At 38.0% G+C, this 24,812-nt stretch overlaps 1 protein-coding gene across 1 annotated transcript; it reads right to left on the bottom strand.

The window, feature by feature from the left end:
• Nucleotides 1-4,901: 4,901 nt before the first annotated feature.
• On the bottom strand, nucleotides 4,902-24,750 carry wdtc1 (WD and tetratricopeptide repeats 1). Its single transcript, XM_079836535.1, has 16 exons — nucleotides 24,522-24,750; nucleotides 22,862-23,012; nucleotides 22,598-22,681; nucleotides 20,456-20,502; nucleotides 20,268-20,379; nucleotides 19,991-20,178; nucleotides 15,508-15,690; nucleotides 14,234-14,328; nucleotides 14,030-14,145; nucleotides 13,855-13,930; nucleotides 13,116-13,200; nucleotides 12,240-12,413; nucleotides 10,805-11,040; nucleotides 10,542-10,710; nucleotides 9,974-10,166; nucleotides 4,902-6,198 (listed from the first exon to the last, which is right to left on the bottom strand). The coding sequence occupies exons 2-16, from the start codon at nucleotides 22,925-22,927 to the stop codon at nucleotides 6,001-6,003; spliced, it is 2,022 nt and encodes a 673-aa protein (XP_079692661.1). The 5' UTR covers nucleotides 22,928-23,012; nucleotides 24,522-24,750; the 3' UTR covers nucleotides 4,902-6,000.
• Nucleotides 24,751-24,812: the final 62 nt, after the last annotated feature.

The raw sequence follows: 24,812 nt of genomic DNA, 5'->3' as shown, positions 1-24,812 counted from the left end.
TTATATCATATGTATCACATCCCACATGAAAAAATAAATTACTCTAGTAAATACTATAGTGTTTTTGAACCTGTCATACTATTATATCATATGTATCACATCCCACATGAAAAAATACTATAGTATATTATAGTAAAATTACTCTAGTAAATAATATAGTGTTTTTGAACCTGTCATACTATTATATCATATGTATCACATCCCACATGAAAAAATAAATTACTCTAGTAAATACTATAGTGTTTTTGAACCTGTCATACTATTATATCATATGTATCACATCCCACATGAAAAAATACTATGGTATATTATAGTAAAATTACTCTAGTAAATACTATAGTGTTTTTGAACTTGTCATACTATTATATCATATGTATCACATAGACATATTATACATACATATATAGTAATATAATATATTTTTTATACTGGTTTTATCGGTAGCTACTTAAATTCTTTGTATGTAATGCATTATAAAAGTATTTTTAAGGCATTCATTCATTATGCCTTGCAATGCACCTTATAATGTATTGTATGGTCTCAAGAATAATTGTAGCAACAGTTAATACATTACAATACGTATGTTACGCTTTTAGAAAGTATAATTCTTTAAAACACATGACAAACACAATTTCAGATGTCACAAAGAATCTGCAAATATAATGCTTTTTAACTTTGGTTACAATTATTTATGAAAAGATATAATGCATTCTAACGTACATTATGAATACCTTAATAATGCATTATACATAATGGCTTTTAAGTAAAGTGTTTTTAATTTTTATTTATAGAAAAAGCAATAGAACAAATACTACCAGGATGTACTTACGTTATTTTTCTGTGTTTTGCTTTACAGAGTAAGAATAGGATAAAATGTCTTACGGTAATGAGAATTTTAGGGTGTATGCAACTGTCACAAAAATGGCACAGTGCAAAAAATCGTCCTTTATAATTTCTTCCCAAGTACAAATGTGTGTAAAGACAACCCCAGGGCTTCATGCATTAAATCACATCAGTATAAGAACAGATCTGGCTTGTGTTATGGAGAAACATCCTCACTGCATTCATCCATATTGTAGTGTGACGTCTGGGTTGCCATACGACTCATGGCACAGTTAACTGTACTATGCTCACGGTGTGAAAAGTGGAGCACAGGTGCGTTTTTCTAACAGGATACTGGCCAATATATGAGGGGATTTGGGGTTGTGATGTGTTCTAGATTTTTCCAGTAAAGCAAGGCACATTTCTTGCACTACAGCAATGTGGATTGTGTTACATACTACTACAACTTTTGCTGCCAAAACAGCCCTGACCCGTCGAGACATGGACTCCACTAGACCCCTGAAGGTGTGCTGTGGTATCTGGCACCAAGATGTTAGCAGCAGATCCTTTAAGTCCTGTAAGTTGCGAGGTGGGGCCTCCATGGATCGGACTTGTTTGTTCAGCACATCCCACAGATGCTTGATTGGATTGAGATCTGAGGAATTTGGAGGCCAAGTCAACTCCTCAAACTCATCGTTGTGCTCCTCAAACCATTCCTGAACCATTTCTGCTTTGTGGCAGGGCTCATTATCTGCTGAAAGAGCCACAGCCACCAGGGAATACCGTTTCCATGAAAGGGTGTACATGGTCTGCAACAATGCTTAGGTAGGTGGTACGTGTCAAAATAACATCCACATGGATGGCAGGACCCAAGGTTTCCCAGCAGAACATTGACACCCGGCCATCCACGTGATTCATCAGACCAGGCCACCTTCTTCCATTGCTCCGTGGTCCAGTTCTGATGATCACGTCCCCACTGTTGGTGCTTTCGGTGGTGTACAGGGGTCAGCATGGGCACCCTGACTGGTCTGCGGCTCTGCCGCCCCATACACAACAAACTGCGATGCACTGTGTATTCTGACACCTTTCTATCAGAACCAGCATTAACTTCTTGAGCAATTTGAGCTCCAGTAGCTCGTCTGTTTGATCAGACCACACGGGTCAGCCTTCGCTCCCAATGTGCATCAATGAGCCTTGACCCTGTCGCCGGTTCTCCACTGTTCCTTCCTTGGAGCACTTTTGATAGATACTGACCACTGCAGACCGGGAACACCCCACAAGAGCTGCAGTTTTGGAGATGCCCTGACCCAGTCGTCTAGCCATCACAATTTGGCCCTTGTCAAACTTGCACAAATCATTTTTCCTGCTTCTAACACATCAACTTTGAGGACAAAATGTTCACTTGCTGCCTAATATATCCCACTAACAGGTGCCGTGATGAAGAGATAATCAGTGTTATTCACTTCATCTGTCAGTGTCATGCCTGATCAGTGTACTACTGCACAGGATGAACTGTATACTATAAAGCTGAGTGAAACATTATGCAATGATAAGACAAAGATTCAAACATTAGTATTCTACATGTAATTGTTGCAACATGGCTTGTTTTGCACACTGAAAAAACATCTACTAACTGGTTTTTATTAAAATATAAAAATGTTATTTAGCATCACTAAATCAACCTGAATTCAAAACTGTATATGGGATTTAAGTCAGGTAAAATCTGCTCTTTAAGGTAACAATGGCAGGTTAACACTTTGTGTTCAGTGATCATTTTGGAAATAACTACAATTGTTGTGAATAATTTTGTGTAAAATGTGTTAATTACTGCATGTTACCATAGTGTTACTGTTAAAACAGGTAACACTATGGTAACATGCAGTAATTAACACTAACAAAGAGCAATATATTTGTTAAAATGTTTTTATTTTTGTTTGTGTTATGTCAGTTAAAAACACAACTGTTCGTTGTTAGTTCATGTCAGCTCAGGTCCATTAAAAAATATTAACAGATACAACATTTGACCTTAATAATTGATTAGTAAATGTTGAAATGAACATTTATTAAGATTAATAAATGCTTTAGAATTATTTGTCCTTGTTAGTTCATGTTAACTAATGTAATTTTAACTTTGGTAAGTCTGATCAAATGAATCAAAATAGAAATGTCAAAATTCCAATGGAAGGTTGCAAATGTAGTAGGTCACAGTTTACATACACATATATAGTAAAGTATATATACTAATGTAGTATGCTATTCTGAACACAACCATGGCCTTGCAACCCATCTGGCCTAGATGCGCGTTACGCCTTCCTCATTAGTGTATGTAGGTTATGTGGCCTTTAGAGGACACAGGTTTTCTCCACTGTTTGTGGCACAACATGACAGGAAATGAATTACACTTAAGGAAAAAAAACTAACTATTCAGCAAAAAACAGACTTTGACTAATTGTGAGCAGGGAAAGTGAATGTAACAACTTCATCAAAGCAGCGCACAGGGATTTGGCGGCGAGCGTATTTGCGTCAATTCAGAGCATCCAATCGGTTGCGAGAAGCACGTCTGTACTGGAAGCTGTGACTGTTCACTGATCACAAACATTCAGCTTGAGCTTGAGGCTACACTTTATCTGAAGTGAAATGAAAATGTTCAACTGAAATGCATCGGTTATTTTATGTGTAGGCCTATATATATATATATATATATATATATATATATATATATATATATATATATATATATATATATATATATATATATATATATATATATATATATATATATATATATATATATATATATACATATACATATACACACACACTCACCTAAAGGATTATTAGGAACACATACTAATACTGTGTTTGACCCCCTTTCGCCTTCAGAACTGCCTTAATTCTACGTGGCATTGATTCGACAAGGTGCTGAAAGTATTCTTTAGAAATGTTGGCCCATATTGATAGGATAGCATCTTGCAGTTGATGGAGATTTGTGGGATGCACATCCAGGGCACGAAGCTCCTGTTCCACCACATCCCAAAGATGCTCTATTGGGTTGAGATCTGGTGACTGTTGGGGCCATTTTAGTTCAGTGAACTCAGTCATGTTCAAGAAACCAATTTGAAATGATTCGAGCTTTGTGACATGGTGCATTATCCTGCTGGAAGTAGCCATCAGAGGATGGGTACATGGTGGTCATAAAGGTATGGACATGGTCAGAAACAATGCTCAGGTAACAATGCCCAATTGGCACCAAGGGGCCTAAAGTGTGCCAAGAAAACATCCCCCACACCATTACACCACCACCACCAGCCCGCACAGTGGTAACATGGCATGATGGATCCATGTTCTCATGCTGTTTACGCCAAATTCTGACTCTACCATCTGAATGTCTTAACAAAAATCGAGACTCATCAGACCAGGCAACATTTTTCCAGTCTTCAACTGTCCAATTTTGGTGAGCTCGCGCAAATTGTAGCCTCTTTTTCCTATTTGTAGTGGAGATGAGTGGTACCCGGTGGGGTCTTCTGCTGTTGTAGCCCATCTGCCTCAAGGTTGTGTGTGTTGTGGCTTCACAAATGCTTTGCTGCATACCTTGATTGTAACGAGTGGTTATTTCAGTCAAAGTTGCTCTTCTATCAGCTTGAATCAGTCGGGCCATTCTCCTCTGACCTCTAGCATCAACAAGGCATTTTCGCCCACAGGACTGCCGCATACTGGATGTTTTTCCCTTTTCACACCATTCTTTGTAAACCCTAGAAATGGTTGCAGATTGTGAAATACTCAGACCGGCCCGTCTGGCACCAACAACCATGCCACGCTCAAAATTGCTTAAATCACCTTTCTTTCTCATTCTGACATTCAGTTTGGAGTTCAGGAGATTGTCTTGACCAGTACCACACCCCTAAATGCATTGAAGCAACTGCCATGTGATTGGTTGATTAGATAATTGCATTAATGAGAAATTGAACAGGTGTTCCTAATAATCCTTTAGGTGAGTGTATATATATATATAGGACAGAGACATCATGAGCTGGGTGTAACAGTCAGTTAATAAGTAAATAAATAAAATCACACATATAATATGTGTAAATAAATTAATTTTATTTGACATATGGCTGCAGTAGCTTGTTTGTCTGGCGATTCCAGTGATGACGGCTCCACTGACTCTAATGAGAGCGATCTAGTTTGTCTCCGTCACATTATTACTGACTTGTGTTTAAAAAGCCATACCGTTGATGATAAAAAGTACATTTAAGTCAAAAAATCTTTTCCTTTTTGGAAAAACCCCATCAAGGATCATGACAGCGACAACAGAAATGTTATTTATTTTTTTAAATGTTGCACTAAACTGTACTGAAATCTCAAAATTAACATAGTGAAACAAATACACACATATCCCAAAATAGACCCAATTCTGTTTCTTTTAACTGTATTCTCATAGCAAGTTATAATCTTTGTGAAAAGTCTCTCTCTGCATCTTAATTCTTGTTTTATCATCTCTTTTCAGGTTCATCTATGAAGATGAAAGGGCAACAGTCAGGCGTTCTGCTTGTGCCGATGAAGAAAAAGGTAAAAAAAAAAAAAGTATAATAACAAATCCTTCCAAAATATCTGACAATAAACATCATCATCATCATCATCAACAACAAACATTTTCAGTCCCAGAAAACCACGACTTGATGAACATTCACAATGCAAGTCTGGGTCGAACATAAACACCATTTATTTTTCCAGAATATATTCCAAAAGAAAGTGCTGCAGACCTATAAACATACTTTTATGAACAATAACACTCATTTTACTGTCCTCTGGCGCTCATAAAGATGATTTAAGTTCATCGGGAAAAGAAACAAAATGAGATTTTCATGGCCAACAGCGTCCAATAGCAAGCCCCGCATTAGAAAGACCCAAGCGCTTTGCGACTTTGGAAACAAGCTTTAATCTGACGGTGAGCCAACACTCTTCTAGCGCGCGCTTTTTAAATTGATTTTGCAGACATTAATCTGTAAGTGCTTTTGACTTCACTTGGATTGTGCGACTGTGTTCCCCACTTCTCCAAACTTCTGCATAGTGCGGAGCGGCAACATTCATTCACTCAGCATCATGTTGAAGAACTGAAATTGCAATGTAAATATCTAAGGTGCTTTGCCCTCTTCTCACATGTGGGACGGGTGCGTTCTAGCTAGAGCGGCACTGAACCTGGCCCTCTGAGCTGTCTTCCTCATCCGAGCCCTCGGCTCCTCTGCTGCTCAGGCCTGTGATGCGGTAGCCCATGTTCAACAGCATCACCTCCAGTGGATCCGCGTTCATGCGCCGTTGGTTGGCTTGGGCCGCGCTCTCCATGTCCTCCACCACCCGGCAGTTCTCGTTCTCCGTCTGACGGTCGGCCATGCGGGATAGACAGAAGAGAAAAGAAGTTTGAAAGAGTTACATTAGTGCAATCAGCAATCCGACGTAGTTTGTCATTCTTTTTCTTGCCTCAAGATACGTTAGATTAGGGCGGCACAATATTGGAAAAAACTGACATTGCAATATTTCGCTTTTCTGCGGTATATATTGTGATATGGAAAAACATAGGAAGTTTCACCGGATGACTTGAATAGCTCTAGTTGGAAAGAGTGATTGGGTTGATTTTAAATCCTACCATTTAAAATTTATGAAAATGATTTTTTACTCTGACATCCTTACTATATACTGCATTATATTCATGTTGTGCAATATTGTCAACATTAACTCTTTCTTTAGCACTAGGCCTGTCACGATAACTACATTTTGTTTTGCGATATACCGTCCCAGAAATAATTGCGATAAACAATCTTATTGTCATTTTAAGACTATTTTATGCCACTGAATATATAATCCTAATATAACAGCATAATAATGCAAGTAGCATAAAAAAAAAAAAAAATGGATTAAATAGTAAATAAACATTTTCCCTCGTGAAACGGATTTAACACTCGTCATTCTGCGTTGACATTTATATGTGCACCGGAACAGGGGATTGCGGCTTTGAAATCGAGTCCATTTGGGCTTATTCTTCTAAACTGTCAGTAGTTGTCAGGAAAACACTAGAACGCCTCAAATGGCGCCTTTTTTTCACCTGTCGATAACGGCTCTGTGTATGAAGGAACTGCCTGAGAACCACTTTCGCCTCCGTCACGGAAAACATACAAGATGACAGCACAATCGAGTAAAATGTTGGTGACATTCATTATCATGTAAACATAATGGCCAATATATTGCATGACAAAAAATTATTGAGGTCATGTACTTATATTGTGCGATATATCGATATATTGATTATTGCGACAGGTCTATTTAGCACCCCAAAAATGTGATGCCTTTTTTATTAATCTGTGCATGACAAGGTCATCCATGTATGTCACAAGCACATGCACACTTCGGCCAGAGTGGAATAGACACGGTTAAAGTGTTTCCACGCCTGTTTATTACAATTAAAATCAGCATATGACACATATTATACCTGGATTATGAGCTTAATCGCATGTATTTGATCAAAGTATTCTGTTTACAAAGGGGGGGGGGGGTGTCTAAAGCTATTTCATGCATTCTGACTTATTTACACAGTTAAAGAGTTGATTCTCATGCTAAACATGGCCAAAATTTCAAAAAACGAGTTGGACGTATAACGGGGTATTTCTGTGCCAAATACACTCCTTCAGGATCCATAGAAGTTTCAGAAAGTTTTTTTTCCCAGAGTATGGCGCTGTATGACGTCATAAAGGGTGGAATTGCACTTCTCCCGGATGAGCGCGTGCACACATGAACCTGAGCGAGAGCAAGAGCTTCATTGGGTTTACGGGAGCCGTCGGCAGCGCTGTCGTTTTTGGACCACGAAATCAACAATGTCACTAAAGAAGTGTGTTTTTGGTTGTGATGAAAAGATCACCTTGTTCAGCTTCCCAAATAACCCAGCGTTATTGTTTTTCCAGAGTAGCAGTAACGGAGTTCTGCAAGTGTGTTTGTTTGTTTGTTCCTGGTCATGAGTCGAAACCGAAGGCAGTGGGTGAAACTGCATCAAATGTCTGTGTTTTGTTGGCAATCGGTGCGTAAGTGCATATAATGTAAACAACACAAAAATATAGTAAATCAAAAGTTATCCAGGGATAATGCCTTGATGTAGTGCGTGTGTGTGTGTGTGTGTGTGCTCGTGACTCTTTAGCCCCGCCCACTGCACACCTCCCAAAGCTCGGCTGTTTTCGGAAAGAATCGGTACAGCATTTATGGCTTTTATGAATCTGATTCAACTAAAGACTCTTCGGAGATAGAGGAGATATGAAGGACGCAATACTACTCTATAGGTACTCAAGATTATCAACACGAGACTGCCAGCAACTGTGTGTGTTATGTACCCTTTAACCATTTCCCTGCCAAACACGTAATTTTCCGTTATTTGTGAGAAAACGCTTCCCTGCCAAACACACAGTATTTTCCGTGTTTTCACTGTTAGACGCTAGGGGGCACTATTACGCATCTTCTGAATGAGTACAGAATCTCCTGATCAAAACACAGGTGAGGAAGACTCAAAACAACAAGTGATCGTATGCAAGCAGATGCATATGTAAAATAACGTGATCATCAACATTAAACATCATATAAATCAAAACTATCTAATGTTACTGAATGAAATGTCGACCCAGGACGATCTCTAGGACTGTGAAGCTTTGGTGTAGAGGGCTGCATTGGGATTGAGTCCCGCCGGGTCCCGCGGGACCCAACGTAAATCTCGCGGGAGCGGGCGGTTTGAATTTTGCTGCGGGCGGGAATGGGCGGCTAAAAAAAACACAGCGGGAATCGGCGGGATAGGGAGGTTGCCTAACGACATGATGGAGAAGATGTCAATAGATGATGTAGAAAAGAACCTCAAACGAGGTATTTACAGCACAAAAGCTAAGCAAGGAAAGTCTGACATTTGGAGAAGTTTCTCAATTGTTTTGGTAGGCAAAGTCATGCGGTATAACGTTATATGTATCCACATATTGCGCAGCTGGCAAATACAGATACTTGATCATACCTCACCAAAAACGCTCAGCACTCCCTGCAGGTCAAGTTGACTGTTTGGTGTTTTTGACAAACAATACATAGAAGTTTAGTGAGTGGAAATGGATTGTTTCTAAATGTCCGTTTGCTATTTTGTGTTCACATTACGTTCTGTTGAAGCATGTTTTCTCAGGTTTCCTTTCAGTCGGTCACGTTCGACGGAATTGGGATCTGTTTTTTGTTTCTCAATCTGGTTTTCTGTTTTCTGTTTTGCAAAGCAGTCTATTTTTATGTGCAAAGTTTTTGATAAAAACGAAATTATATTTGAATGTATTTGTCTTTTTTTTTTTTTTTTTACATGTAGGCCAGGGAAACGAAACAAATAACCCCATGAATCTCTTTAATAATATCAATACAAATACGTGTTTTTTTCCCCCTGCGGGACGGGAGAAGACACAAAATCAATGCATCTCTATTATTGTGCGGGAATAAATTCTCGGAGTTTTGCGGGTGGGAGTGGACATACATATTGCGGGAGCGGGCGGGAGTGTAACACATACGTTGCGGGAGCGGGCGGTAATGGTCAGAAATTCGGCGGGTGCGGGCGGGAGCGGGATGAAGAAAACAGTCCCGCGCAGGGCTCTACTTTGGTGGACTCGATCTACTCCATCTGTGTTTGATCATTGCTCTGAATCTGATCTGGATGTAGTCTTTGACAAAAACTTGATTTTATCAGCTTTTTGTTCAAAATATTGCTTTTTTTAATGAAACTTACCCCTATTTAAGTGTTGATAAAAAAATGAATGCATAAAGCTAGAATAACACTTTTTTTTTTGTTTAAAAGCAGAAGGTCTGTTCTTTCTTTTGATATATTGCATGCTCAGATATTCATACAACAAAATATTCTATGGCCCATTACATTTTTGTGAAACGGATCAAAAACCCTGGCGGTGGCTGGCAACTTTTTTTTTTTAAACGCTGGCGGGGAAAGAGTTAAAGTAACGTTTAAATCACAATTTTGCCTTAATCTAATTATAATCGCATTATGAGCGTGCATGTTAATCCAGTCACTGTTAGCGTTCATTTATTCATCATTCATAATGATACACGCCACTGATGTGACAAATATGACATTGGGGTCAGTTTGTACCTCGGGTCTCGGGTTCCACAGCCGCACCACGGGATCAATACCGCTGGTGGCCAGGAAGCAGTAGCTGGGGTGCGGCTGTAGGCAGTTCACTATAGACTCGTCCCCCTGTAAGATCCGCACCAGGTTCGTTGTCTCTTTCTCCCAGATGAAAAACGACCCATCGTCTGAACCGCTCACAATGTACTGGCCTTTACTGTAAAGTGACAACAAACAAGTCATGTGCTGTTGTCTCATATTCAGATCCTCGTTTAGCAGCAGATATGACAAACATTGCATGTATTGCCTGAGAATCAAACCCATGGCTCTACTGTTTGAGGTACAGGTACCATTTTTGACAAGTAGATTCAAAATATTTAACGTATGAACAAAAATACAGTAAAAATCTTGTTCAAATAATCAAGATGTGACGTTTAAATGAGAGACGCCATTAAAACATCTCTGCTGAATCTAATGTAATGAAGTACTTTTAAGGAAACTTAATGAATAAAAAAAAAATGCATTCAAATCATCACAATATTATTATTAATATATAATACATGAGAGGATAATAATACATCAGTAAACTGACCTTCCAAAGAAGTTTGCTTCCTTAATGTCAGTGGTCGTATTACAGTGGCCACAGTAGCGATGCTTGTAGTCGAAGCTTCGCTCTCTGAGAACGATCTCATCCTCCGGGATGGACTCTTTCCGGCTGAAATTATGAAAGCGGATGGAGCTGTTCCCCTTTTTATCGTCAGCTAGATCAGATGCATGAAAAATATCAAGTCCTGATTATTAAAATGCATGCACAAACAAAATCCAAGATCCAAGACAGATAAGACAAGAACCTACAGGAGTCTGTTTTTGAGAAGAGGGCCGCCTTGATGTCTTTGTCGAGGGCGTCACATGCACTGCTGTGCGCCTGCTCTGGAAACTTGCCCTTGAAGTCATCTAGACACTCCAGGGCCTCAGCGATGTACTTGAGCTCAAAGAGGCAGCGCGCTAAACGGAAGTGCGCCTTCAGATGGCCTGGGTTCAGGGACAAGGCCTTAAGACAGTCTCGCAGTGCGTCATAGTGATCACCATCCCTGCCAGAGACGAGAGCAAAGCCACATGATGCACTTCACATTAAAACACTGATTATTGAGGCAAGACGCTACAAGGCAAAACCATTGTTTTTTCATGCACTCGTCAATTTGAGGTGTTGGCCTATTTTGCTTCCATAGCACATCTTTAGTGGAAAGAAAATTACCAAAATACAATTTTATGGGCAAGATTTATTAACAGCTTGCTCCAGCGCGAACTCTAATTTACTAAAGACAGGCAGTGAAAATTAGCACTGGAAAGGCATGGACAGGGTTATTTTTGTGGTTGAGGGTTATTTCTTCAGACATGATTTATGGGAGTATTTAATAAATCATGCAAGGTGATTTACTAAGGTTTGCGCTCGTTAATTTACTGGTGTTTGTGCCATTATTTACCACCCAAAAAAAGCACGTCTTAAACCAGACGCTAACTGGTAGATTGCATTGGTCATTATGGAAATTATCCGGCTGCGTCTGTGTTCTTTAATTTGCGCGTCGTCTCCCGTTTACACTCCCATCAGCATTTTTTGGGGAATTGCGCTCTCACGCTAATTTGCCCTGTTTAGTAAATCTGGCCCTAAGTGTTTATTTTATTGGATTATTTATTTGCATCTGTAGATTTCAATTACAATACATATCTTTAAAGGCCATGAGTTTTTTCTCAGTCAGAAATCTCCACTTTAGCAGCTTTACATACACCAAAAGTTCGTTTTTATTGACAGTATTTTTCGGATTTATGGAAATATCCCAAATCCCCTCTGTAAAAACAAAACCTACTCTGTTAAAACAAAACCTACTCTGTTAAAACAAAACCTACTCTGTTAATTATGTAAAAAAAACAAAAACAAATTTTGACCCTGGATTTCTGTTCTGGAAATGTATGCAAACAAGTGCATATTTCATTAGACAATGTCACATTTGCATATTTGAAAATAACTTTTCAGAAAACAAAAATACAATTCAAAACAATTGTCATAATGTTCAGTGATTAATCAATTGGGGAAAGAATGGTAATATCGATTATTTAAAAACCTTATTCACCTGTGGTGTCAAAGGCTGTGGATGTAATTAAATAAATATAAACTCGGCATGCGCTGTAAGCATTGTGTGGTGCACATCTTCTTTTTTTTCGTTTCCACAGTCAAAATAATCACAATGTGATGGGTTTTTTAAACTTCTTGCATCAAAAACATATATCATACCATTTTCGTTTCATGTATGCAGCAGCACGGTTTCCGTACAGCATAGCATTTTGACTGGCTTCATGGAGGCCCAGACTGTAGAGCTGAATGGCTTGAGTCCACTGCTGCCGCGCAAACGCGTCATTAGCCTGTAGCTTGATCCTCTCCAGATGAGGAGGAAGATCACTGGAGCCACTGATGCAGAGACACAAATACAGACATCAACAGTTACTGCAACTCAAACTAGTCTGTGACAAATGAAAAGGAAATAACATCATATCAACAGGACAGCCACGGAATCAATAGCTATGCTTCCATCCACCTATTTAATGTGAATTTTGGGATATTGCATTAAAAAACATGGAAATGCCAAAATGTGCATACAATCTAAAAATGTATCATAAAAAAAACGTATGCGCTCAATTGAGGCAGATCATTTTGTTAATCTGATAAGACGTGCATAAACTATGATGGAAATTACCAAATAAATCCTTCAATGCACAACAAAAAAACTGCCTCAACAGAGGAAGTGACTTGATAACTGGACTAACCAGTGGACCAATCGCTTTGCACAGCATCTCAAAGGTCGTTCTGAAATGATTTTGCTGAGTAAATGTCTGTCATCAAAATGATTACGCTTAATTTCCTCCCAGAACATTCCCAAACACCAGACATCCGGATGCAAGATCATTTATGATGAGAGAGAGCCACAGTGGCTTCTCTGATTGCAGCAACTTCCATTTACACATATTTTGCAACAATTTTGTTCATGGGACACATGGGATGGAAACAACGCTTTATCCGATATTACAATTTTACGTAGAAGTTGAATTCACAACTTTGGATGGAAACATAATTAAAAACGCAGTTGGCATAACACACATGATTCAATGTTACCTGGTAAATTTAGCCAGTTTAAGGCGGCTTGCAGGTAGATGAATCCCATTGGACACACCGTTGGTGGTTTTCCCATTTTGTACCTCTGCCAGAAGATGCCCATCATGAACAACAATTAATCAAGAGCAGACCAGTACAAGACAAGATTACTTCTTATTTTTATATATAAAACTGTTATCGATCCAAACAAAATGTTTTAAGATTGTGTTGTTGGACTAGTTCTTCCTTAAGAGACTTCAGTAGTAAAATCAGTTTTAGAGCGGTTAAGTTTGATACATTTCTGTGAAACAAATTTTGTTTCAATGAATCAATCCTTTTGCTATATTACTGCAAAATGTTTATTGCATTAAACCTAAATCTACTTATATACTTGGAACATCTTTTCAGAGTTGAAAAGATGGTCCCTTAGACTGAAAAAAGCAAATGCAGAAATAAAGATTTTTCACTTCTTTGACAAAGTCCATATGAGTTTTTTTTAAGCTATATTATATTATTAAGCTTAATATACAATACAACTAGTTTCAAAGCAGCTTCACAGTAATAAACAGAAAATAACAGTATTAATGTTGCAAAGTATTCTTAAATTATGAAATGAATTTCAGTAAATAAGCTTTTAAAAGACAAGTGTCATTATTAAGCTCAATTTAGTTCAATGTTGCAACCCTAGTAATTATTAATTATGGTCCTAAATGCAATATGTGTAATTATTAAATAAATATTTAATTCTATGACAGCTTACCTGAAGATGGGTGGCACTTTTTGGGCAGCAGAAAAGTGTACGGTCTCTGTTTGAACGTCAGATCAAATAAATACACCTGCAAACAGGAAGCAGCAATGCGTAACTGCACTTAAAACAACTTTAGTGCTGCAGACTGGCAACAGAGAGTCAATAACTATCAGCAGCAGTTAATTACCTGTTCTCCACCCATGTTTACCAGCAGTTCAGTACCATCAGGACTGAATGTAACATAGGTTGCCACCAGAACTCGTAATCTGTTATTATAGTCAGGAAGCTTCACAGGTAAGTGACCTGCAAACAGAGATAAATATCTGTAAAAGCAGGTTTTTCCAACACAGAAATTCCATCCGTGAGCAACGCAATGATACGGACTACAAACCTGCAACATAGTACTGTCCAGCACCATCCGGTATCGATTTCCGTTTGTCGCAAAACGTATGAACACCAGCTGAGGTACTTTGACTCATAGACTTCCTAGAAGGTAGACAAGAGTGTAACATTACACCCTAAAGAAAACATCCCTGAAAATAATCATAACAACAGGAACATCTGTAACCAAGAATTCTATTTCTGGAATAGAAGTTGTTTTTTTTTATGATATGAAACGTGCTTTGCATAAGTGACTTATATAATGCAATTAACAGTTTCACTTTTCGGCTTGGTGTTTGTAATAAATGTTGTTTAAAATGAATGACAATATAATTAGTTTTATAACATTTCCCATTCCAGATCAGTTCTGAATACCGTTAAATTAAAGGATTTTGTGGCATGAAGGGAACTAAAAAACATGATTGTAATAATAAAATGACCAGAAGTCCTGTTTTTCCCAGATTTTTTGTGTCCCAACTTATGAAAAAATTATGTTTTGTCCTGTATTTCTTCTTTCCTAAATTGTCTTTATTACAATGTGATCATAAAAACGAGTAGTAGTCTTCTGTCATGCCAGAATGGCCTAATCAAATGTAGTCAATCTGGTCATAGTAAAGTTTGAAGAACAAAATTACCATCCAATCACAATCCGTTATCGATTAACTTGCAATTGAAGGCGGGATATTAGATAGCGCAGAGGAGATCAAGTCAGGCAAAGATGTCAAAGAAGCGTGCGTGTGTGTGTACATTTAACCAGGATCTTGAGTTTATCAATTTATTATGCGCAGTAAATTGACAAAATTCCATCCCGAAAGAAATCTGGTCACCCTACTTATAAACCAACGAGGGTTTTTTCTCTCAAAAATGCAATTTTAAACTGGTGTGACTTATAATCAGGTGCAGTTTATTTTCTGGAAAATTTTAAATATTCCACGTAAAAATAAAAATGTTGTCATCGTTTACTCACCCTCATGTTGTTTTTGCGAAAAGCAATGATAATCTGCCACATGTCTCAAATCTCATTTGTTGTCACAGGTTTCACATTTTCAATTCTAATAACATCAAATCTGCTGCAATGAGTCTAATCTCAAGGCTCCATTTTTTAATTGAACAGTGAATGAGATTTGAGAGGGGAAGACTGTTAACAAATTATGTCTGTCTGTTTCTTTTATCATTTTTGGTGCTAAACAATAGCAATCACCATTATGTTTTTTTGTGTGGACATTCTGCCTCACATCTCTGTTTGTTTTATAATTATTCCTTTAATAATACTTATGAAATCACCTGTGATTGTGGATCATTCTAATGTCATAGAGCCGAACAAAAGGCCCGTTAGCTCCCACAGCCATGTAGTTGTTGTCACGAGGGTTGATCGCCAGACATTTGGCTTCCACAAGCTGCCCGCAATACTCCGTCAGATCAATTAAAACCTCAGAGCGTTTACTGCTCTCTCTCAGATCATACTGCCTGGGTAAGAGGGAAATAAAACAGAAAATGTCAACCGAGTATTGACTGGATGATGAAAAGTATATATGGCAGCTGCTTGATTGGGTAAGGAAAGAAAATTATAACCATTTTAAATGTAACTACTTTTGTAACAACAAGTGTAAGTATCCATTCATACAGAATGTGTTTTTGCATTCCACTCCACAACTTTTCCATTGTTTTCCGATGTAAACACGCTAGACTATTGCGCTTGCATGTTTTGCAGTGTCTCGTGCTTGATGCGGTGCTCTAAAAATGTGGCACTCAAGTTAAAGCGCCCCTATTATGCTTTTTTTCAGATGTTACCTTTCATTCCGTGTGTAATACAGCTTTTTGTGAATGTAAAAGGTCTGCAAAGTTTTTAAAGCTCAAAGTGCACAATAAATAAATGTATTGTCTCCCAAAAGAAAGAATCGATTCTGAACTGCCGAAACAAGTCGTCAGTCTTACTTCCGTAACTTACATACGTAACACATTTGCATACTGCCCACCTATGGTCTGCATTGGCTGCCCGCGAAAAACGTCTACTTTGACCTGCCCTCAAACACTGTAGCTGGTTTGTGTTGTGTACATGTCGAGAACACAGTTTTCAGCTCTGCAAAAGCTAATTCTCTTTGTGAATGCTTCCAAAGGACTAGGATGTGAAGAGTCAGTGGTTAAAATTACCACAGCGATGCAACAGCAGTAGAACCTTTTAATGACTGCTTCTCAAATTTCTGTGAGGTCTAAATGGGATTTACAAAACGCTTTTCTTTTACAGATGGGTCAATACCACTTTATTTGGACCAACTTGCTCCTCTGAATCCCAACCTGTAAGTATGATTAATTATTGATGTACCTATTTTCTACCAGGTGTTCAAAATACATCGTTTTGTGTTTTATATTTTGTAAGCTTCTGGCTAACTCACGCTATTACTGTCTAACTGAAATGCTGCGAAACAGCTGTGGGCCACTATTACCTAAAATTGTGTCCATTAATGAAGATAGTAATAGTAATAATTTGTTACATTTATATAGTGCTTTTCTAGGCACTCAAAGCGCTTTACATGGAAGGGGGGGAATCTCCTCAACCACCACCAATGTGCAGCATCCACCTGGATGATGCGATGGCAGCCATATTGTGCCAGAATGCCCACCACACACCAGCTTATGGTGGAGATGAGACAGAGTGATGAAGCCAATCGTACATATATATATATATATGGGGATGATTAGGAGGCCATAATGGACAGGGGCCAATGGGCAAATTTGGCCAGGATGCCGGGGTTACACCCCTGCTCTTTACCGAAGGACATCCTGGGATTTTTTTAATGACCACAGAGAGTCAGCACCTCGGTTTAACATCTCATCCAAAGGATGGTGCTTGTTACAGTATATTGTTCCCATCACTATACTGGGGCGTTAGGACCCACCCCCTGCTGTCCTCACTAACACCTCTACCAGCAACAACCTAGTTTTCAGCCCTGCTTAGCTTCAGTGGGAAACCAGTCTTGGACTACAGGGTGATATGGCTGCTGGCAAGTAATTTTGTTTTAGTAATAGTCTGTCGTTCTTAATACTCTGAGTAACGAAAAAGGATGGAGCAAGACTTTGTCACTTATTTAAAAAAGCAACCTGTATAAAGCTCATATTTCCCTCATGTGTCCTCTACATGCAAAGCATTACAGACAGTGAGGCAGTCAGCTTTGGCATTACCCAGGGACCTGCTGTGTTCTTTCATGTCCAAACATCATTCAGTGCCAGGGCATATGCATGCTTCCTGATGGGCAATACTACCCTGCAGCCAACATAACATCTGGAGAAGCTTGAAACACAGTTTTCAAGGGCATATAAGCCAGTTCCTGTGAGCCTAATTAACTTCAAGGAGAACATATATGATTAAACTGCCACTGGAGGCTTGTGTCCATTCCCTCGAGACAGAGATTCAACACAGATATCCAGACGTCAGCAAAGTAACTTAAACTAGAACCGCCCACTTAGAATTAATGCAGGAAATCTGACTGGAGCTTGCGATTTTTAAATTATCCACTTTGTGTGCAGTATGCATCGGGGTTATTATTGTTAACTGAAACTAGAACCATCAAAAGCATTTCTGTTACTTGAATTAAAATAAAATGTTGACTGAAAAAAACAAACATTTTATTTCAGGTAGTTGCTAAGGCAAAAATAACTACATTTACAAAAAAAATGCATAGACATAATGTAAAAACACAAACAAAATTACTAAAACGTGTGAAATTATTATAAAATATAAAAAATATTCATAAAAACTATAATAGTATATTAATGATACTAACATAACACTGGTATGCATTAGACCTGGGATTCTCAAACTTTTTGTCAGCCGAATCCCTTAGATGTACTTGAAATACCCCCAAAGATTAAGTTAATAATCCAATAATTTTGCATGTTCACGGTTCTCTGATATTGCGCTAATAATAATTATAACATATAATAATAATAGCAACATACAGGGAGTGCAGAATTATTAGGCACGTTGATTTTCTGATCATATTTTTTTTCCAGGCACATTTGACCAATTCCAAACCACAGTAATCCTAATAACTACTATTGATTTAGTATTTAATAATGTATAAGTGATATATAATTGTTCATGAAGGCTGGAAATGAAAATCACCTTATATTCAGGTGTGCAGAATTATTAGGCATGTTTTCTTTTACAGATAAATTGAGCCAAAAAAGAGATTTAACTCAGACTGAAAAGTCAAAAAGTATTAAATGCCCATGAGAAGGATGCAATACTAATGCAATACTAGACATTGCAGTTAAGGCATGACCATTGGACAGTGAAATGCTCGTTGGGTCAGCAGGATCTGACAAAAACATGTGGTGAAGAAAAGACACCTGTTAACTGCAAAAGAATTAAGAATTAAGGTGAAGAATTAAGGGTGAAACCATCAGGAACCCTTTAGTCTGCAGCGCCACCATTTTCCAGAGCTGCAACCTACCTGTAGTCTCCAGAAGTGCAAGGTGTCAGGATCTCAGAGACTTCAGTTAGGTAAAGAATCCTAAAAAATGACCCCCACTAGATAAGAATCACAAGCTGAAGTGTTGTAAAATACATGAAGAAGGTTTTTTTATAGGCTTTATGGACAGATAGGTTGAGAATGACTCTTGAAGGACCAGCACCACATCCTCTAGTACCACTGTTTGAAGAATTCATCTTCCAGAATCTGGCAGTACGTTTTGAGAGTTCATTTTTAGTCCATCTCTGCAAAACGGACTTCAGGATGGACTAAAATGAACTCCCAAAACGTACTGCCAGATTCTGGAAGATGAATTCTTCAAACAGTGGTACTAGAGGATGTGGTGCTGGTCCTTCAAGAGTCATTCTCAACCTATAAAACCTATAAAGCCTATAAAAAAGCAGGCTTCATGTATTTTACAACACTTCAGCTTATGATTCTTATCTAGTGGGGGTCATTTTTTAGGATTCTTTACCTAACTGAAGTCTCTGAGATCCTGACACCTTGCACTTCTGGAGACTCCAGGTAGGTTGCAGCTCTGGAAAATGGTGGCGCTGCAGACTAAAGGGTTCCTGATGGTTTCACCCTCAATTCTTCACCTTAATTCTTAATTATTTTGCAGTTAACAGGTGTCTTTTCTCCGCCACATGTTTTTGTCTGACCCTGCTGACCCAACGAGCATTTCACTGTCCAATGGTCATGCCTTAACTGCAATTTCTAGTATTGCATTAGTATTGCATCCTTCTCATGGGCATTTAATACTTTTTGACTTTTCAGTCTGAGTTAAATCTCTTTTTTGGCTCAATTTATCTGTAAAAGAAAACATGCCTAATAATTCTGCACACCTGAATATAAGGTGTTTTTCATTTCCAGCCTTCATGAACAATTATATATCACTTATACATTATTAAATACTAAATCAATAGTAGTTATTAGGATTACTGTGGTTTGGAATTGGTCAAATGTGCCTGGAAAAAAAATATGATCAGAAAATCAACGTGCCTAATAATTCTGCACTCCCTGTATTATTAGTAATAATAGTAGTATGGCTAAACTATCAAATTAAGACAAATATAATAGTGTTGTAAATAACAATTTACAAATGTGAAAAAAGTACAAATCATCAGCCTATAAAGTTATTTAATCACATTGAAGACTTTGATTTGATAATTGGACTGAGCTATATCCTGATTATCATGCAGCCCCATTTATTTATTTTTATCCAACACAATTATTAGCTTTTATCAACTCACAAACTCAAGCACATCTGAGGTAGAGACATCAACTCGACCTACCTAATGATGCCGTCCTCAGCTGCGCTCCAGAAGGTGTTGGGCCACATGGGAGCCGTCGCGATCCGTTTGACGCGGTTAGTGTGGTCTGAGAACATGTGAATGGTCTCCTTCGCCGTCAAGTCGTGCACGTGCACCTTGGTATCGGCGGCTCCCGTGATCAAGATTCGGTCGTCGGAGTGAGGGAGGAACTGCAGACACACACGTTCATTAAGAATACACATTTTGGCATATTTACTAGACGCTGACTGGAAAAGCAGAAACTTGACGTGGACTTCACCTTGACTGAGAAGATGTTAGCTGCATGTCCAGTGTGCATAGTGATGAGCTTCCTGTGCCGGAAGGGATCCCAGATGATGGCATGCTGATCATCTGAACCTGAGGCCAGGAGACTAGAAAGGGACAAGCCTAATGAGTTTATGAAGAGACACTGTGAAATGAGGAAAACTGGAATTCAACACAACTTACTCTCCTTTCTCATTCCACTCCAGACAGTTGACACAGCCAGAGTGACCCTGAAAACAGAGACCATAACTCAGTGCTTAAAATATATTAGCAGTCCTAAAACATAATATTTCTCAAAACAACATCTTTATTCCAAAAAGAGAATTTATTCAAATAAAAATACAAAAACATCATGGCTCATGTGGGAGCGCAGCAAAGCACCATTACTCATTTCACACGTTTTATTTGAATCTTAAAGATACAGCGCCCTATTTTAACGATCTGAGCGCATGGTCTGAAGCGCATGGCGTAGGTGCACTTAGGATGTGTCCGAATCCAATTTTGCTAGTTTAAAGTTGGGAAAACGATGGTTCGCGCTCCAGGCGCATGGTCTAAAAGTGTTGTCCCTAGTCTCTTAATGAGTAATGTGTGTGTTTTGGGCATAACGTGCAATAAACCAATCAGAGTCTCATCTCCCATTCCCTTTAAAAGCCAGTTGCACGTGCACCATGGTGGATTCGATATTTACATGGAAGAATTTGCGAGTGACTGAAGACTGAACGCTTCTCCAGAGAGGAATCCTGTTATTTTTCATATTTAAAAATGTTTGTGTGCTGCTGTGCGTCCCTGTGTGTGTAATAAGCAGAGAGTACGTGTGTTGTGCACCCGCCTATAGACACATATTACTAACGTGCCCTTTAAATAACACAAAAAATACTGCGCTATTGACTTTAGACCAGGTTTTTGTTGGTCAATGGTGCAGTCGTTTTCAGTTCCTCAAAATAGCAACTAGCAAATAGCATTTTGTCTGATGACAGTCAGAATGACAGCTGACAGATGTGAACGCGATAACTTATTTTTGCGATGAACACAATGGACATATTCACCTCAGACAAGAAGGTACACAGGTTCCATTTCATGTCATGTGTTTTTTAAACTTGTGTGCTTTCTCTGGGCGAGACAGAGTGAACTGCTGCGCTAATAGAGTTTTACGAACACACACGACACGACGTGCAGCCGTGCCCAGAAGAACAATGGCCAAGGTCAGGATTTTCATTAAAGCTACACTGTGTGATATTATCCCCCATCTAGCGGTGAAAAGGTATATGACCATCCAGTGAATATTAGTTTCTGTTCCTCTCAATTCCGATTTCGTTTGAACTCCTACGGTGGCCGATTTAGTCCAAGATTAACATGGCTTCCAGTTCGACCTCATCCACATTCGACACGGTGCCATCGAGTGTTAAAACGCGAAAGGCGAAGCTTGAATTTACGGGTATGTCCCTCTTTGGCTAATGTACTTTCAAGATGGAGGGGCAACATGGCGACCTGCAGTCGAACCCCTCACCCGTATGTATTTTCAATGGCATATTATAAACTTACGAGAATACTTTATTACTTGAAAGAAGTAAATATATGAGCACATATATTTTTGAAAGAACTAAGTGTTTTTAGCTAAGAATAAACTAAAAAAGTTACACAGTGTAGCTTTAAATAATATATAAAATTTGGGTTTGTTTTTCACCAAATCCTCTCGTATACCCCCAGAACACTTGGAATATACGGCACATGTCGCATGGGATAATTCGGTGATCCTTTTGTGTCTTTTATAAAGAGCTTGATGCTGGTCTCCATTCACTGTCATTATATAGACAAATGCAAATGGGACTTTTTTTTATTCTCGTTTTTGTGGTCCATAAAAGAAAGAAGGGCAAATTTTGACTAAATTGTCATTTTAGGATGACCTATCCCTTTAAGCATTTTCTTTATAATGGTTTTCTAGGGGAAACATTCTATTTAGTTTAGCTGCGTTCATATTCTTTCTTGCCTGCATATGGTTTGCATTATCATTAAGGTGTATAGTTTGGCATTTGAATATCACGGTCTCAGTAGATTAGTACAAGTACTACAAACCCGGTAAAAAATAACTGGTCTTGTGATTTTAAACAGTGCTTTTCACTTTTGTGTGCCGTATGCATCAGGGTTATTATCGTTAACTAAAAATAAAACCATCAAAAGACATTTTCGATACTTTAAATAAAATACAATATTAAAAAAATGAAACTTATTTTATTTCACAGGAAAGCCTTGCCCTTGTTTTGCCCTTCAGGTGGGCGCGGTGTGTGACGTCACGTGAAAAATAACACACAATCATTCATAAATCACCTGTAGTTCTGCCTCCAGCCCCAGGCGCTTTATGAACGGGTCGGTCACATGATAGTGTCTCTGGAAGTCCAGTGCTCTCTTCTCCTGCACACACGGATCGACTGACATTATAAGACATATATGTACTGCATATCTTTATACAGGTTTCAACTGCCTCCTTTGGTGCTCAACATTAGCATACAAGGGTGAGTAAATGATTTTTGGATGAAGATTTTGCTTGAAATATTTATAATTGTTACAAGATAAATAAAGACGTTTCCTCACCCTGATTTGCCTGTGCAGAAGATCACTGGTGACGTTCCGCAGCGCCATGGTCTCACAGCACGTCATGGAGCGTCGTCTCAGAGTGTTGCATCCAGGTGCCAAAGATCTCCGATCATCTGTGCAATTCAAGCCTCTCGGAGAGGCAGAGCTTCTATAACGGTAAACAAGACCAGAACAGCAGCTGGTAATGCCATTTTTCACTTTTTGGAGTCTTGGACCTGCCTACTCAACAAGTTAGTTAGCACTCGATCATTCTGTCTCATTAATTGTCAATATACATACACTACCAGTCAAAAGTTTGGAATAATTAAGATTTGTTAATGTTTTTTTTTTTTTAAAGATGTCTCTTAAATGCTTACCAAAGGTGCATTTATTTTTAAATACAGTAAAAATAGTAATATTGTGAAATATTATTACAATTTAAAATAACTGTTTTCCATTTGAATACACTTCAAAATTGTATTTATTCCTGTGATCAAAGCTGATGATTCAGCATCATTACTCCAGTCTTTAGTATCACATGATCCTTCAGAAATCATTCTCATATGATGATTTGCCGCTCAATTATTATCTGTGCTCAGTTATTAATAATGGTTCTTTATTATAATGTCTTTACAGTCACTTTTGATATATGCATGTATGTGTGTATATATATATATATATATATATATATATATATATATATATATATATATATATATATATATATATATATATATATATATATATATATATATATATATATATATATTAGTGCTGGGCAATCGATTAATCACATCAAAATAAAAGTTTGTGTCTACATAATATGTGAGTATAATTATTATGTATATATAGATACACACACATGCTTGTATATATTTAAGAAAAACATCTTATATTTATATACAAGATAATTTAAATAAATATATATATGCAAATATTTCTTAAATATATACATGGAGTGTGTATTTATATAAACAATAATTATACACAGAACACACACATATATTATGTAAAAAAAAAAAGTTTTATTTTGCATGTGATTAATATTAATATATATAGGAACTGTTTCTTGAGCAGCAGATCAGCATATTAGAATGATTTCTGAAAGATCATGTGACACTGAAGACTGGAGTAATGATTGTTTCACAAGAATATACTGCATTTTAAAATATATTCAAATAGACAACAGTTCTTTCAAATTGTAATCAAATTTCACAAAGTAATAAAACTGAATTATTCCAACCGTTTGATCAATCCTGTATAAGTCTGACCACTGCCTTTATTATTTAAACTTCCCTTTTAAATAGAGCAATCCCAAACTGCATGAATTATTAAAGCATTTCGCATCATCTGTGTGTAGAGACATACATGATATGCTCTTTACTGTGTAGTTTATCAAGCAGGCCTTATACCGTTAACATCAGCCATAATAAATTAGTTTCTAGCAAAGAAACGCATTTGACTGTCAGCTGATATGACGCTTTGACCAAAACATAAACAACAGTCAGTAGCATTAGCCGACTAGCGACACCTTAAAACTAAACATTTAAATAAAACCAAACACTTCTGGCAGCAGGGGAAATACTTAGTGCTCATTCAATTACAGTTTGTTTGCAGCAAAATGTATATAATGATTAAAAAAGAGCATTTAAGCCCCACATGAGTACCAGCGTCTTACCTGAGAGTCTCTCTGGCCTTATTCTGCGCAGCTCGATAAATCGATATTTACGCTAAGGCCTCAACGGTGCTTCCAGTAATTAATTTCAATACTTTAAATAGCCGCTGAATAACACCATCATCTAATAAATGACTAGTTGCGATTAAGCATTGGTGAGATTTTGAAGCCACATTACTAACGTGTTCCTCGACTGAGCGCTGACAGCCCGGGTTGCCAGATCCACTGAAGTGCAGCAAACCGCTAGTTTTATTTAGCGCAACGACACAATAATACCGTTGTTTTTTGACATTA

Source organism: Gobio gobio (assembly GCF_949357685.1).
Source record: "Gobio gobio genome assembly, chromosome: 15".
Taxonomy (NCBI): Eukaryota; Metazoa; Chordata; class Actinopteri; order Cypriniformes; family Gobionidae; genus Gobio; species Gobio gobio.
The sequence above is the reverse complement of the archived record's forward strand: the minus strand, read 5'-3'. Positions and strand labels throughout refer to the sequence as shown.